The 16,567-nt window shown below is 42.7% G+C and overlaps 1 protein-coding gene across 4 annotated transcripts in view; it reads left to right on the top strand.

Annotated features, from left to right (window-relative positions):
- LOC137425194 (rho GTPase-activating protein 45) overlaps nt 1–16,567 on the top strand; it is a 137,945-nt gene that overhangs the window by 78,817 nt on the left and 42,561 nt on the right. For all 4 annotated transcript variants that reach the window (XM_068113364.2, XM_068113365.2, XM_078776398.1 and 1 more), the window contains 6 exons: nt 5,717–5,824; nt 6,048–6,128; nt 7,041–7,223; nt 7,446–7,583; nt 15,863–16,017; nt 16,125–16,228. In XM_068113364.2, the coding sequence (XP_067969465.2) occupies nt 5,717–5,824; nt 6,048–6,128; nt 7,041–7,223; nt 7,446–7,583; nt 15,863–16,017; nt 16,125–16,228 (769 nt within the window). The remainder of the gene's footprint in view (nt 1–5,716; nt 5,825–6,047; nt 6,129–7,040; nt 7,224–7,445; nt 7,584–15,862; nt 16,018–16,124; nt 16,229–16,567) is intronic.

Below are 16,567 nucleotides of genomic sequence, written 5' to 3'. Positions count from 1 at the left end.
CTCACAGCTGTGCGTGCTCTTTTGTACATTGCCATCACTACTCTGATCAACCATTCCTCCACTCCTAACTTCCTCAATGCCCATGTCAATACGTCGTGTGGAACCCCATCGAATGCTTTCTCCAGATCAACAAACCCAAGAAACAACTTCATCCTCTTCTCCATGTACTTCTCCTGCATCTGCCTCACAATAAAGCGGCGTCTGTCGTTCCTCTTCCTGGCACAAATCCAAACTGCATTTTGTCGATCTTCACCTTCTTCCTTATCCTTCTCTCCAACACCCTTTCCAACACCTTCATTCCATGCTCCAATAACTTTATCGCTCGGTACGAGCCACACTCCAGAGGGTCACCTTTCCCCTTGTATAGAGGGACGAGGGTACTCAGTTCCCAATCCACTGGAATGCGGCCTTCTTTCACCACCAGATTACAGATCTCTGTCATTCTCTTCACACCCCAACTTCCTGCTGCCTTCAACATATCACCCACAACCCCCGCCGGCCCTCCCGCTTTGCTACTCTTCATTGCTTTTATCGCTTCCTCAACTTCCTTCTCAGTTATCTTCTCTGCCGGTCCTAAAACTGGGTTACTCTCTATGTTGCCAACGCTTTCATTCTCTGTATTCAACAGCATTTCCATATATCTTTTCCATCTTCCTTTAATTCCATCTGGGTCCACAATGATTTGTCCCACTTCATCCTTCAAGCAACTCACCCCCCATCACATCACACCTCTCTTTCGCTATCTGCTTTGCAATCCTGAATACCGCTCTCTGACCCTCTTCCGAATCCAAGCGTTCTCCAAACATTTTCCTACATGCCTCCAGCGCCTTTGCTACCTCTTTCTTTGCAGCCTTCTTGACTGCCTTATAACTTTCATGCTCTGCTTTTTCTGCTCCCGTACCCTTCGCCTTCTGCCACTCCTTGAACTTCTTCCTCTTCTCGTCAATCCTCTTTCCAACTTCATCATCCCACCACCATGTTTCTGAGTTCCTCGGTGGTCCTTTTGTCCATCCACATACCTCACCAATAGCTCCCAACAGACTGTCTTTCATTGATGTCCAACCACTTTCAAGCTCAACCACATCATCCTCTACCCTACTCAGCCTCTCTTTTAATGCCTCCCTTACTGTCACCTCTTTCAACCTCCACACCTTCATTCTCGGTTGGTACTTCACCCGCCGAGCTCTCCTCGCACATTTCACCCTTATGTCGCAGACAACCAAGTGGTGCAGTGAAACAGCCTCCTCCCCCAGGATCACCTTTGTGTCCCGGGGATACCCCCTATCTCGCCTACGCACCATCAGGTCGTCAACGGTTGTCGTCGACCCACCTGACGTGTATGTAACAAGCTTATTATCCTCTATCTGGAACTGAGTATTACAAATCAACAAATCAGCTCCATCAGCAAACTCCAAAATCCTTTCACCTTCTCCATTTCTCACACCATATCCGTAACCCCCATGAACTCCCTCAAAACCGTCCATACTCCTTCCCACATGTCCATTTAGGTCTCCTCCTACCACAACAACTTCCTCATCTTTCACGTTTTCCATCAGCTTCTCTATCGCACACCAGAACTTGTCTTCATCGCTCTGACCAACCTGCGGAGCATATCCCGAGATGACGTTCACCAAGAGCTTTCCAATCATCATTTTCACCATCATCAACCTATCACTCACTCGAGTCACACTCACCACACTGTCTACAAACTCCTCAGAATACAAACTCCTCAGAACTCCACTTCAGGCTGTACCCTGCCCATATGTAGTTGTAATTGTCATGGTTCTCTTTTTGAGGCAATGTTTTTATGGCCGGATGCCCTTCCTGACGCCAACCTCTCTTCGTCGCCTCTTACAACACGCAGAGATATGGTGTACCTATTCTTAACCAGGGTACACACCGGGAAACGTTTAAAACATGGACATTCTGGGGGGGGGGGCGGCGTCAACACCACGGCTGCGGGGGCCTCACCACGGCTGCAGGGGCCCGGTCAGCACCACACCACGGTGGTCCGGTCAGCACCACACCACGTCGGTCCGGTCAGCACCGCACCACGTTGGTCCAGTCAGCACCACACCACGTCGGACTGGTCAGCACCACACCACATCGGCCCGGTCAGCACCACACCACGTCGGCCCGGTCAGTACCACACCAAAGAGGTGTGCTAGAGAGAGCTAACACAAAGAGCATGTGATAAAGGGAGCGGGTGAAAAGAGGGGGGGGGGGGGGGGGAGAGAGGGAAGTACAACAACAGTATGGAAGAGGGAAGAGGAGAGAGGGCCAGACATCTGTGGAAGAGAGAGGGCTGGGGCAGGGTACACAGTATAAACAAAATGGATACTGCAGGGGCTTTCAGGAAAGAAAACGGAATTTGAAGTCGGTGGGTTTGAGGTGGATTAACGGGGTAGAAAAGATCACGGTTTTGTATGGGGGAAGATAAGAGATTGTGGTGAACAGCTGTTTTAAAGACCTGGAGGGGAGGAGAGGGATTGAAGAGAGTGTTGAAGTTGGACCCACAAGCGGGAAGAAAGAGGAGCAAATGAGTGGAGGTGAGCATTGATCCTGGATTTAGGTTGTTTCAGCAGAAGGCGGTTCATGGTGGACTGTGTGCACCCTGCAGAAACCTGGGAGGAGAGGGGACACAACAAAGCACGGAAATAAAGTGGAAGACCAGAAAAATAGGTGTAAGAAGGCAAAGAGACAGACCACTGACCTGTCTGCGATGGGCATGTGATAGGCCCATAGACTGGGCTTCAGTATGGGACATTCCAGAAGTAGTGAATGTGAATAGGTGATGTTCTGATGGACCAGTCTTGACTGCAGAGTTTTGATTTGAGCAGAGCAGTTTGTTCCAAAGGCAGGAGAAAAGATGAATGAAAGAATGAAGGTGAGCAGTGAGTCTTGATTTTGGCAGTTTCACCAGAAGAGGGTTGCTGGCAGATCTTGTGTGTCCTGCAGGAATATTTGGGGGACAAAGCACAGACAGAACAGGGGGTGCTAAGCCGGTAGGAGTCGGTAGAAGACAGAAAGACCACCAACCTGCCTGCGGTGAGAGAGTGAAAAACTTTCAGAATCAGCTTCGTCACGGGAAAAGACAAACCATCACTGACTCCAAAAGCCTTGCTTTACACAGAGTGAAGGTGTGAGTCAGGAACACCAGCTCAGTGAGGAGAGCAGTACTCCATAAAGCTGTGGATGAAAGCATTGTAAGTGGTGAGCAGCTCAGTTGTGCCAAGGAAGGACCACACAAAGGAGGTTGCCGAGTCGGCGACTGGATTTGGAGGTAATCTTGAAAATATGGCTTTCCCAGGATATGTCATGGCAGATAGTGAGATCCAAAAGCTTGAGTGACAGAACTTCTTCGAGAGTATTGTTGAAAAAGCAAATGAGAGGGTTTTCCAGATGGTCTTTTCGGAGAGACAAGGTGAGAGTGTGAGATTTGTCAGGATTGAATGACATGTTCCACTTGTTCGACCAGCTTGTAATTTTATCCAGGTCTGCAGAAAGTGAAGAGGCTGCTGCCTGCCGATCTGATGGATGAGAGATGAAGCGGCAGAGGGTGGAGTCGTCAGCAAAAATATATAGGATTTTCCAGAGCCGGAGAGATCATTGATGAAGATTAGAAAAAGCACAGGGCCCAGAACACTGCCTTGAGGAACTTCAGCCTTGAGGAACTGGAGATTTCCATGGATACCAGAAAAGAAGAATTTGGTGAGAAGAGCAGGGTGCCAGACCGTATCGAAAGCACAAGATATGTCAATGCAGATGGCTCTGATTTCCTGTTTGGTGTTGAGGACCTCCATCCATGGTTGAGACAGCAGAAGCAGCATGTCCAGAGTAGAGGGACCTGGTCTGAACCCAAATTGATGATCTGAGATCAAGCCATTAGAGAAGAGGAAGGATTTAATGTCAGAAGCAATTATGGAATCCATTACCTTGCTGATTTATTGGGAGCAGGCTGATTGGTCTGTAGTTGCAAGCATCTGTTTTTGCACATTTTTTGTATAAAGAAGTAAAGTTTGCTGATTTCCAAGCAGATGGCAGATGACCTTGAGCAAAAGAAAGGGTGAAGAGAACAGAGAGAGGGTATGATAGAGCGACAGAGCAGGATTTTAGGACCCGTCGGCTGATTGCATCTGATCCAGTAGCAGAATCAGAGTCGAGGTTTGACAGAAACTTCTCCACCTTGTCGGGAGAGGACAGCAGAGCAGCTGGGTTTGACTGGGTAAGGTGGATGGAGATAGCGATGGGTTTGGGACACAAGATTTTGAGGCAAACATAGAGTTGAGGCATTCTGCCTTTTCATGGGCAGTCTCAGCTGTGTGGCTATTTATCAATATCTGTGTGTATATATCAATTATCAAGCTATATATCAATCAAATCAATTCGTCCATGTCACACACACAACCATTCTACCAAATTTCCTCTGAATCTGTTCTCAACATTTTGAGATATCCTGTTCACAAACAGACAGACAGGGGTGCAAACATAACCTCTGTCCACCTTAGGTGGAGGAGGTAGAAAGTCACCATAATACATGTGGAGATAAAGAGAAAGGACAATAACTGAATACATACTATGTAATCTAGTAACTTTTATTGCACATCAACACTCTTTCCATTTCATCTCCAGATGCCACATGACGTCATCGCCAGGCACCTAAGGGGTCCGGCGATGACACACGCTGAAAGGGAGTACACAGTTTTCACTCCATTTGTTTTTTGTTCGTTTTTCCGGGCGACATCTCAACCATCCTTTGAGCTAGGAAGCTGAAATTTCGGCACAATTGTTAGCGCCTGATTGGCAAAAACGTTTATTTTTTATTTTGTGATTCATAAATTAGTTGATTAATTACTTAATTATTGTGAATTTATAAAGTACTTATTTTCTTTCTCATCTGGGTGATATCTCAGGCACCTTTTGAGCTAGGAAGCTGATATTTGGACACGACATTGACCAAGTGATGTGGCTGTAAAGGGTATTTTTGATTTATTGATTAATTGATTAATTATTTAATAATTCAATTAATTTTTTTAAAGTTACAGATTCGGATAAAACGGTGGTGGTTTATGTATGCTTTAGCCAATTGATTAAGAGGTTAATTATTTTACGATTATTATTTGTTTTAATTATGTTTTTGTTTTGTTTTAATTACGCAATTATTTAATCAAAGCACACCTCTCTTGACAGTTCTCTCGATGTCCCTGCTCTCAAATGTTGTGTTTGTGTCCTTCCCCCTCTCTCCCCATCTTGTCTACCGCTCCCGATGTTATTTGTTTTATGTGTCGGTTTGTCTTTCTGTGTGATTAATGTTCGCTCTTTCACGAGCCTCGATCTTGTGTACAAAAAAAAAAAAAAAAAAAAAAACCTCTCCCTCCCAATACTGCCTATGTGTTGCATGGGAATGCTGCGCGCTGGAGGATATATTATTTATTTATTTGGCATGGGGGCGGTGTACTTTGAACATATCTGTTCTTGTTATTATTATTATTAGGGTTTATTTTTTACATATTCCTTTACTTCTTTATCTCTATACCTCTGTCACACCCAACTCGATCTATACTACACTTCTGTCTTTTACTGTGTACTATGCGTCACTTAATTGGTTTCTTGTGATCTCTTCGTCCTTACATTCTGTCATGCCTCTTTTGTTTTTATATCCCATTGTTTTTGTTTTATGTCTGCCTTTCCCACACTCACCTTGTTTCTCTTTCAGACTCACATGCCTCTTCAGTCTGTGTTCTCGCTCGCTGCTGAGCAGGATTGTGAACATGCACAGCAGGCAGCCAAATTCACAAACAACCTGAACACACAAGTACTACAGGTAAGTCGGTATGCTGAATTGCATTGACATCCATCTTTACCTGCTGATAAATTAAAATTACCATTGTCTCTCTGCTTTCAAGTTACCTATTTTTTTATACAGATGTCTAATCCCTAACTCTTCCAGCTCGTTCCTTTCTTTATAGACCCCTCAGTGTCACACTACATCCTACAACAAAAGCTCTGGCATTGAGAAACTGAAGTCCCACTTCTTTTCCTTTCAGCCGCTCTCTCTTCGCCGTATGGAACATGATCGCAGAAGGAAAGAAATCAAGGAGACCTGGCAACGGGCACATCGCAAGCTGGTTGCTTTTGCATTTATTCATTTCAAATTTTTTTTCACTTCAACTACTGCTTATTGATACATATTTTGTTATCCTTGGTCATTCTTTATAATTATCAAAGAAAGCATTAGTTACTTAAAGTCATATCTTACTCAATATAACATGGAAGTGCACAGGAGAATGTAAGCAAGGTCTCAGTATCAAGGTACAGTTAATGGACAGAAAAATGAAAACACCTGGATAAATAAGGACACCAAGCAAGGCTTTCACACAGGTGTGGCCCATGTGTTAATTAAGCAAATAACATCCCAGCATGCTTTGAGTCATGGATAAAAATTAATACAAAAAATGTATAAAAATGCTGCACAGGCCTGGTTGCCTGTAATTATGGCTAGCATGTTTGCAAGAGCAAACCCCTCAATGCCCCCATCCACAGAGCACGTGTGGTCCCCCAATGGTTTGATGAGCATGACATTGATGTTATCCATACATCATGACCTTCTCAATCACTAGATCTGAACCCAATCGAGCATTTATGGGATATTCTGTAACTACATCCGAGACGGCGTTTTCCACCTCCATCAAACAGGTGTGAGTTGATTGACTTTCCAATGGAGGAATGGTGCCGCATCCCTCCTGCAGAATTCCATACACTAGTGGACTCTATGTTTTGGCTCATACAGGCTGTACTGGCCGCATGTAGTGGCCGAACGCTCTATTAAGTGACCTTACATTGGTGTTTCCACTTTTTGGGGTATTTTTCGATTTCTCTTCTTCTCCTTCTCTTCCCTTTATAAGCGGTGAGGTCCAATGACACCAATTCCAACCCAATTGTCTATTTCCAGATCTAGAAAAAAGAAATCACCAGCTGGTTGGGAAATTTAATTTGTATTGAAAGTGTGTTTTGTTTCATACTCACTTTTTTGTTTGCAGGTAGATGCAGAAGCAACTCTGCGAAAAGCCAGCATGGGATACCAGGCCAAAGGACGAGACTGGGAGCAGGCTCGAGCTGGCACGGCACGAGCGCAGGAGGAACCTGGAGGAGGTGGTGCTAACCAAGGCATTAATCGCCAACTCGAACGCAAGAAGAAGCAAGAGGCAGAGGCCGAACAGCGGGTATTGTGACATTTACTATCCGAATCTCATGCTATCTTACTCATGGGTGGTCACTCATAAATTTGGCATTAGCTTTTGGTATTTCGACACCATCTCTCAGATTCTTGCTTACAGCATACAGGACACCCATTTCATTGTTAATGCCTGACTACTCGCACACATGTGCCAGTGAGGAATATTTTGAAATGTACACATAATCCAAGGCACGATGTGTGTTCACAGGCCGTTGAAGCAAGAGAAATATGTCAACGGTGTGAACAAGAATGTGAGGACAGAAAAGCTATGTTGGAGTCAACACGACAGAATGCTCTTTCTCAACTTCAGGATGTTATCACAGAAAGTGACCAAATCATCCGCAAGGTTAGCCTAGCCTGGCCATCTCGTGATGTCATAAGGTTGGCAATGCTTTTTTGATTTCTACATGACCGAGGCTCAACAAAGAGCAAGGTTATATTGACGGTGTGTTAACGAGGCAATACATTGGGCACAAATAGCAAGGGGATCAGGAAAGAAAAAGTGAGAGGAGAGGAGGAAACACTGATATCAACAAGTAAGAGGGTTGGGTTACAAAGGGTTTATGGGGATAATAAAGATCATAGGTGAGGATGGGGTGTGGAAGCGGTGCAGTACCCACCTGAAGTCCTGGAGCGGAGAGTGAGCCCTCGAGCGAAGCCTTTGGAAGGCAGTTCCATAGATGAGAGGAGCAATAAATAAAAGTGTTGAGGTGTGCACTCAGCCTGGATTTGGAAGTTTAACCCAGAGGGGGTTAACAAGTGCATCCTAGAGTTGCTGGGGAGAGTCAGAGAACTGATAGAGGTTGAGAGAGTAAAGGAAGCAATAGTGGAGAATAGATGGTAGAAAACAGACCACCGATTTGTCTGTGAGAACAACAGACCTTGTGCTTTGGCCTCATCAAGGGAGATTCTTGTAATTTTAAGCGCTTTAAATTCCACAAAATCCAGGATAGACAGAGGTGATGCTGGAGTGGCCATAGTGGAGAGCAGTATTCCATTGAGCTATAGACAAAGGTTGTGTAGACTGCGTAGTTTTGATTTTCTAAGGAAAGACTTGGATCAACAGAGCAAGCAAGAGAAATACTGCATATACAATGACCTCCATAAGCATTGGAACAGTGAAGTCAACTTTGTTGTTATTGCTATACGGTATAGTCAAGACATTTGGATTTGAGATCAAAATATGAAAGTGAGGCAGGAGTACAGAAGGTCATCTTTTATTTCTTGGTATTTCTATGTACAGTCACGTGAAAAAGTAAGTACACCCCATGTAAAGTTTTGACTTTTTCAACATATTTCAACATACAGCTATTTGATCTTCATTTCAACAATATTGATAGATAAAGGTGATATAATATAACAAATATCATGAAACATTTACATTTTGTAGTCCATTGTATAATTTAAATAAACATAAATGCAAATTTTGCATGTGGAAAAAGTAAGTACACCCTTGGCTCTAATAGGTGGTATTGGCCCTTTTTGGCAGAAACAACCTCAAGTAGGCGTTTCTTATAACTGTCTACCAGTTTCTGACATCGACTGGGAGAAATTTTTGCCCACTCCTCCATGCAGAATTCTTTCAGCTGTGCGATGTTTGAGGGGCTTCTTGCATGCACAGCTCGTTTCAATTCCCCCCACATCATCTCGATGGTATTTAGATCCGGGCTTTGACTTGGCCATTCCAGAACCCTCCATTTCTTTCTTTTCAGCCATTACTTGGTGGATTTACTGGTATGTTTAGGGTCATTGTCATGTTGCAAGGTCGACCTTCGGTTGAGCTTCAACTTTCCGACAGATGGCCTCACATTATCCTCAACCCCCCTTTGGTACAATGAATAATTCATAGTGGATTCTATGATGGTGAGAGCTGCCCAGGCCCTGAAGCAGCAAAGCTGCCCCAAACCATAATATTTCCACCACCATGCTTTGCAGTTGGTATCAGGTTCTTGTGGTCAATGCTGTCTTTGGTTTTCGCCAAACATGTCTTCTGGTACTGTGGCCAAATAGCTCTACCTTTGACTCATCTGTCCAGAGCACATTGTTCCAGAAGTGCTGGTCTTTGCCTAGGTGTTCATTGGCAAACTTTAGTCTTGCCCTGATGTTCTTTCTGGACAGCAAAGGTTTCCTCCTGGCACACCTCCCATGTAGATCAAATTTTTGCAGCCTCTTTCTCATGGTAGACGCGTGCACTTTGACATCAACAGTGGCAAGAGCTACCTGTAGGTCCCGTGATGACATTCTGGGGTTCTTCGAGACTTCTTTCAGCATCTTGCGGTCTGCTCTCGGGCTGAACTTGCTGGGGTGGCCTGGCCTGAACAAGTTGGCAGGTGTTTGGAATCTTCTCCACTTGTAGATGATCTTCCGGACAGTCGAATGATTGATTTCAAATTGTTTGGAGATCTTTTTAAATCCCTTCCCAGACTCGTAGGAATCTATAACCTTCTTTCTGAAGGCCTCAGAGAGCTCTTTTGATATAGGCATGGTGACGCCGCACACTTCAACAACAAAGAGCAAACCAAACTAAATGTCTGAGTTTTAAATAAGACAGGTTCCTCCAAGATCCTCTCTAACGATGTTCTAATAATTTGCACCTGAGCTGGTGCACCTGATTCTAATATTAGGTATTTGAAGTGGTGATAAATGTCGGGGTGTACTTACTTTTTCCACATGCGAAATTTGCATTTATGTTTATTTAAATTATACAATGGACTACAAAATGTAAATGTTTCATGATATTTGTTATATTATATCACCTTTATCTATCAATATTGTTGAAATGAAGATCAAATAGCTGTATGATGAAATATGTTGAAAAAGTCAAAACTTTACATGGGGTGTACTTACTTTTTCACATGACTGTATATGTTTTAACATTGTAGAACAATACCACTTTTATGTTCAGTCCCCCCATTTTAGATAAGCAAAAGTATTGGAACAAATGACTGACAAGTGTTTATTGTTGAGTTGATTGTTCACATATAAAAGACCTGTGAATATCTAGTCTTGGTTTTAGCCTTTGCTTTTGCCTTTAGAGTCAGTTTGTATAAATCAACATGAAGCCCAGAGAACTGTCTATGAAAGAAAAGCAAGCGATTTGGAAAGAACAGAAGAATTCCATTAGAACTATGGCACAACATTTGGGCATAGCAAATACAACAATTTGGATTATCTTGATAAATAAAGAAACCGCTAGTGTACTTACCAATAGACAATGGCCACGTCGGCCAAGGAAAACAATTGCAGTTGATAACAGAAAAAATAGAGGCAATACCCCTGGGTGCTCACCGGGTAGAATAAGCAGTATACTACACTGACCAAAGGTATTTAAACAGTATCACAGTATTTTAAACTAATTTCATTGGTTGTTAGAAGACAGGGCGGCATGTAGAACCATACTAAAGTAATCATAAGATTTTAAACAAACAAACCCCCAAAAAATACCAATTTTGGGGGGCAACCCGCACACCATATACCTCCCAGACCCTGATTTTTATATTGCCGTGAACAAACTTTGGTACATCATGGGTGATGAAAGTCGTGGTCAAGTTTCATTGAAATTGTGTGTGTAGTTTCGGAGGAGAGATCAAATAAATATTTTGGGCGACAATGCCCCCCTCTACACCTGGATTATTTTCAATGTCGAAAAGCAAACTTGGGTACATCATGGGCGATGAAGGTTGTGGTCAAGTTTCATTGAAATTGTGTGTGTAGTTTCGGAGGAGAGATCAAATAAATATTTTGGGCGGCAAGCCCCCCTCTACACCTGGATTATTTTCAATGTCGAAAAGCAAACTTTGGTACATCATGGGTGATGAAGGTTGTGGTCAAGTGTCATTGAAATTGTGTGTGTAGTTTCGGAGGAGAGATCAAATAAATATTTTGGGCGGCAATGCCCCCCTCTACACCTGGATTATTTTCAATGTCGAAAAGCAAACTTTGGTACATCATGGGCGATGAAGGTTGTGGTCAAGTTTCATTGAAATTGTATGTGTAGTTTCGGAGGAGAGATCAAATAAATATTTTGGGCGGCAATGCCCCCCTCTACACCTGGATTATTTTCAATGTCGAAAAGCAAACTTTGGTACATCATGGGTGATGAAGGTTGTGGTCAAGTGTCATTGAAATTGTGTGTGTAGTTTCAGAGGAAAAAGCAAATTCCTATTTTGGGGGTCAAACCTGGATCCACTTTGACCCCGGTAAACCCCCTTAGATCCCGATATTTTGAATGCCGTGAACAAACTTTAGTCACAACACAACAAATATCATTTGTGCCAAATTTAGTCGTAATCCCATCTGCGGTTTCGGAGAAGTTTCAAGTGTTTACGGACTGACGGACGGAAAACGTGCCATCACATAAGCTCCCCTGAACTTCGTTCCAGGTGAGCTAATCATCAGAGCTGTGAAGAAAAAAAACATAAAACAACTGTCGTTGACATCACCAACAACCTCCAGAGTGCTGTGGTGAAAGTATAATAATCTATTGTTCGCAGAAGACTTTGACAAACAAATTACAAAGGCTGGACTGCAAGATGCAAACCTCTCATTACCAAAAATATAAAGGCGGTTCCAGATTAGAATTTGCCAAGAAGTACAGGTGTGAACCAGTCGAACAAAACTTTATGGACAGATGAGATCAAGATAAATCTTTACCAAAGTGATGGAAAGGCAAAAGTGTGGAGAAAGGAAGGAACTGCATATGATCCAAACCATACCACCTCATCTGTGAAGCATGGTGGAGGTCGTGTCATGACTTGGACATGCACGGCTGCCTCTAGAACTGGCTCATCATCTTTATTGATGATGTAACTAATGATGGCAGCAGCAGCATGAATTCAGAAGTGTACAGAAACATTTTGTTTTTAATGTACAAGAAAATTCCTCTAAACTCATTGGGCGGCTCTTAACCATGCAGCAAGACAATGGCCCAGAACCCACTGCCAACATAACCAAGGACTTCATGAAAAAGTGGAAGGTTTTAGACTGGCCAAGTCAATGTCCTGATTTTAATCCAATGGAGCATACATAATATCACTTGCTGAAGAGGAGACTAAAGTCAGAAATCCCCCAAATAAACAACAACTGAAAATGGCTGCAGTAAAGATTTGGCAAAGCATCTCAAAGGAAGATGCCAAATGTTTGGTGATGTCAACGTGTTACAAGCTCAATGAAGTACTAACTATTATACTACTTTAACTTACTTTAAGTTAATCTTTTCCAATACTTGAAGCCATAATTCGGACCACCTAGGAGATAAAGCCTGTTCTGGTCTAATCCGTTCAGGGTCGGTGTGAATGGGGGTGCTATGAACATAAAAAGTGCTATTATTCTACAATAATAAAACATATATGCATCAAAATACCAAGAAATAAAAGCTGACCTTCTGTACTCTTGTCTGATATTCATCTTTTGATTTAAAATCCAAATTTCTTGAGTATATAGCAATAATAACAAATTTGATTTCACTGTTCTAATACTTATGAAGGGCACTGTAAGTTCCTTAGTACCTAATTCCCCTTCCCTTTGCTCAAACTACTCCAGAGGTCTAGCTTCCACAACCCACCAGCACTCCAGCCCTTACAAATATGTAGCCATGGTGGTTTTTCCTTTACTGACCAATGAACAGATCCTTTCCCTTATACTAACATATCCTTTAGTGTTTCCATGCCTCTTTTCCTAAAATGCTCCTTGATCCCTATTGGTACCCACTGTGAATCCAGTGATTTGCACATTTCCCATTTCTTTCTTCTTCACGTCGTTGTTCACAAGTTATATGTAGACTACCACTCATATTTTGTGGAGTGGTTCATATGCAGCCTGTGACTGCTTGGCTGCATCACATTCTGGGAACGTGGTTGTACCGCCAATACAGCACCCCTACTAGCAGTGTAGCTGGTACTCATTTTCTCGATCACGGCAGGATGACAGGCTGAGTTAACCCACCTGGAGTTATTTAATGGCACAACAGGGGCTCAAACTCATTACCCTAAGATCTCAAGCCAGGCATCATAACTGTGAAAACAAACACAAGGCTAGTCATATTAGTTATCATACTAAAATACGCCATTTGTGTCTGTCTGTCTGTCTGATGAATTTTTGATGCCAATACATTCCGTCTTTACTTATCCAATCTCAACCAAACTTGACAGGATGACCAAGGGTTACATAATGAAGGTTGTCGCACATTCATTTGCCCCCCTCCCCACGGGGGTTTTCTCCCCCCGAACGGGTTTTCCTCGCCATTGCCGTCAATGGGTTGCGTGTTGAGGTGTATAGCCGTATTACGTTAGCTTTATCATGGCATTTGTCCAAAGAAGAAGATTTATCGTGGCGTTTTTCCAAAGACGCTTTTAATAGCCGGCGAAGCCGGTGTTGTCAATGAACGCCTACGTATTATGTTGAAAAAACAGATTATGCTGGATCCCTTGGCTTGAGAATTTTGAAGCTTTGACGCACCAAATCGCTCAATGGAGGCCGCCATCTTGCGGATGCGGAAGTATGCATAACAAATTTGAAAAAAGTTCAATAGGAGTTTGTTTCACCTGTCTTTGTTTGATTCACAATCTTATGCACCTCTAATTTGTAATTAAAATACTTTAAGACCAACCTCGTTATCTTCAACGAAAATCGTCACCAAACACCGGAACCAATGAGATTCGAGCATTTGAAAAAATATTTCAAAAACCAAATCACTCAATGGAGGCCGTCATCTTCCGGATGCGGAAGTATGCATAACAAAAGAGCGAAAAAGTTCAATAAGAGTTTGTTTCACCCGTCTTTGTTTGATTCACAATCTTATGCCCCTCTAATTTGTAATTAAAATACTTCAAGACCAACCTCGTTATCTTCAACGAAAATCGTCACCAAACATGAGTGACGCCTGCACATTCCCCAATACTTGGGCACCAACGTGTAAGACTGTAAGCCTAACCGGTACAACCAATGAGATTCGAGCATTTGAAAAAATATTTCAAAAAAGCTTATTACGCGTTTCGCAGGGTGAAAACGGCGTCAAAAATTCTAAAATTGACGAAGAATTGTTTTTTTAGAAATCTCGCAGCCGTAGGGGATAGTTTTTCACGGCCGGAAATATCCGAAGTTGAGACGGAATTCACCGAATTAATCAAGAAGTAAATTTCATCAATTTTAATCTCATCCAGAATGCAAATGGTGTCATTTTAGGTCTGAATTTGCGAAATTTTGTGAGCTGACCAATCAGCGATCAGCTTAGGTCAGCCAATCAGCGCCATCGACACGGTTTGATTAACGACAGTCAAACATTGCCGTTGAAACGGCGCTATCGTCTGATCTGTCGGAACTGATCTTACTGCAAGCTAACTTCTTCTGGTGGAGGAAGCTGCAGTGCCCGGAGAGAACCAGTCCTGACAGCGACTGAAGTTAGAAGACTACACACATACTGTGAAAACGTATATTAAGCCCAGTTAAAATTTCTTAAAATAGGCCATAATATAGCACATCGTATATTTACTTCCTTAAGCTTCTTGTGACATTTATTGTATGTAGGTATTGGGGAGGACTGTCTGCTCTTCTCTTTTACCAAGTCTTACCAGGTATGGTACCTACTACACCTACCTACTACCAACTACTTAACCTACTGATGCCATAGTGATGGGTAAAATAGTGGCAAGTGGCTTTGGCTTCGCCGGCTCATTGCGGCTTTGCAGTCGGGTACTAGTAACAAAATTAATGATAATCGCATATTGTTAATGTTATTATAAAACAATAGTAATACTAATAATGTCCCACTTCCCCCAAAGCGTTTTTCCTGCAGTGATAATGTGTATAAATAGCTTATAGTTATAATGGCGTTTCCGTGTGAGCAGCAGCTTCTACAGGAAGAAAAAATATCATAAACCACAAACACGTATGCTTAGCTTTTTAAACAGTTGCTAATGCTGTTTATAACCCTAAATGAAGAAATTTGGAGGAATCCCGGCATCCGTGAAGTAAAGTTTACTTACAGAACTGAGCGAAGATCTACGGTACTCTATATAACCCACAAATGTTGAGTTCATAACATAATAATGGCCCTTTCTGCCACTAACGTGGCATTTTCCGTAACGAACTTTTGAAACTCGCTCCTTCTGTTTAATACGAAACAAAGGGAGGAAGACCGGGATGTGCTCATTTTCCAAGCTGCTAGCTAGCGCTTGCCAAGCCAGCCGTTCCTTAACGGTTTTGAATGGAGTGCTTGCTCGAATGCTTAAACCACTTGACGATCTCTCCACAAGAAACTTGATAAATGAACACACACCCAATGTTCTTGAGACCCGACCAGAGATCGACTGCAATCTATGTACCCCAAAGAGGAATGACCCTTTCTGCAGCTCCCGTAGTGTGCAGGTGTACTAGTCATACTAAAATACACTGAAGTCCCATTCAGACATATACTTGATCAGAAAAATCCCAATAAGCCAAACCGTTCTTTCAGTGAGTGACACAGTCAGCTTAAGTCGAATTTAGAAGATTAAATTATTCAGATAATAAAGAAATAATAATACATAATGGTGAGTGGGGAACATGTTAATTTTAATAAGTCAATAAATTCAAAAGGTTGAGTTCATCTTATTGGAATCTCACTGTACTTCTGGTAACCACTCTTAGGTGACAGTTGATTACTTTGATGTACAACGCAAGCTGCTGGTGACACGACCAGCCTGTGCACGGACCTTGAGTGAGAGTGGACGTCTGCATGAGCCTGGTCGTCAGTTTGCTGCCTGGTCCCGCCTGCACATTCCCCAATACTTGGGCACCAACGTGTAAGCCTAACCGGTACATGTCCGTCTATACATACACAAAAGTTGAAATGATGAATGCTAACAAATTGTTGATTTTAAAGATGTGTGAGTGATTTTACTCCCTGCAGACAGTCTTGTGAAAGGCATAACTCAGAAGAAGCAGGAAGAGCGGAGTTGCCAGAAGAGTTCGTTGAGGAGCGTAACCACAGGGCATCAATATCAGATGTGCCGGGTGAGACGGGGTGCTCTTTCTAGATGATGATTGAGTTTAGTTAAGATAGACATAAAATTTCATGTAAGAGGGGAGGGACGAAGGAAGGAAGGTCAACAAATCGATAGCAGGACAAAATGGAACAGGCAGAAGAGAAAACAAACTGATGTGCAGCAAGACAGAGGGTGCAGGAGAATTCACAGCAGAAAATATCAAGGATATGTATTGCAGAGGACATGCTGGTAGTAATGGGCTGCACTCTTTCAGGAGTATTGGGAAGAGCATGAGAGGACTGATTTAACTTGGCCATTCCACATCAGAAAAGCAGATCCGTGGGGTACAAAAACAATAAAACTTTTC

This window comes from Myxine glutinosa, chromosome 4 (genome assembly GCF_964187855.1).
Source record: "Myxine glutinosa chromosome 4, kmMyxGlut1.1, whole genome shotgun sequence".
In the NCBI taxonomy this organism is placed as follows: domain Eukaryota; kingdom Metazoa; phylum Chordata; class Myxini; order Myxiniformes; family Myxinidae; genus Myxine; species Myxine glutinosa.
Note: the sequence above shows the minus strand (reverse complement) of the source record. Positions and strands in the feature narration are given on the sequence as shown.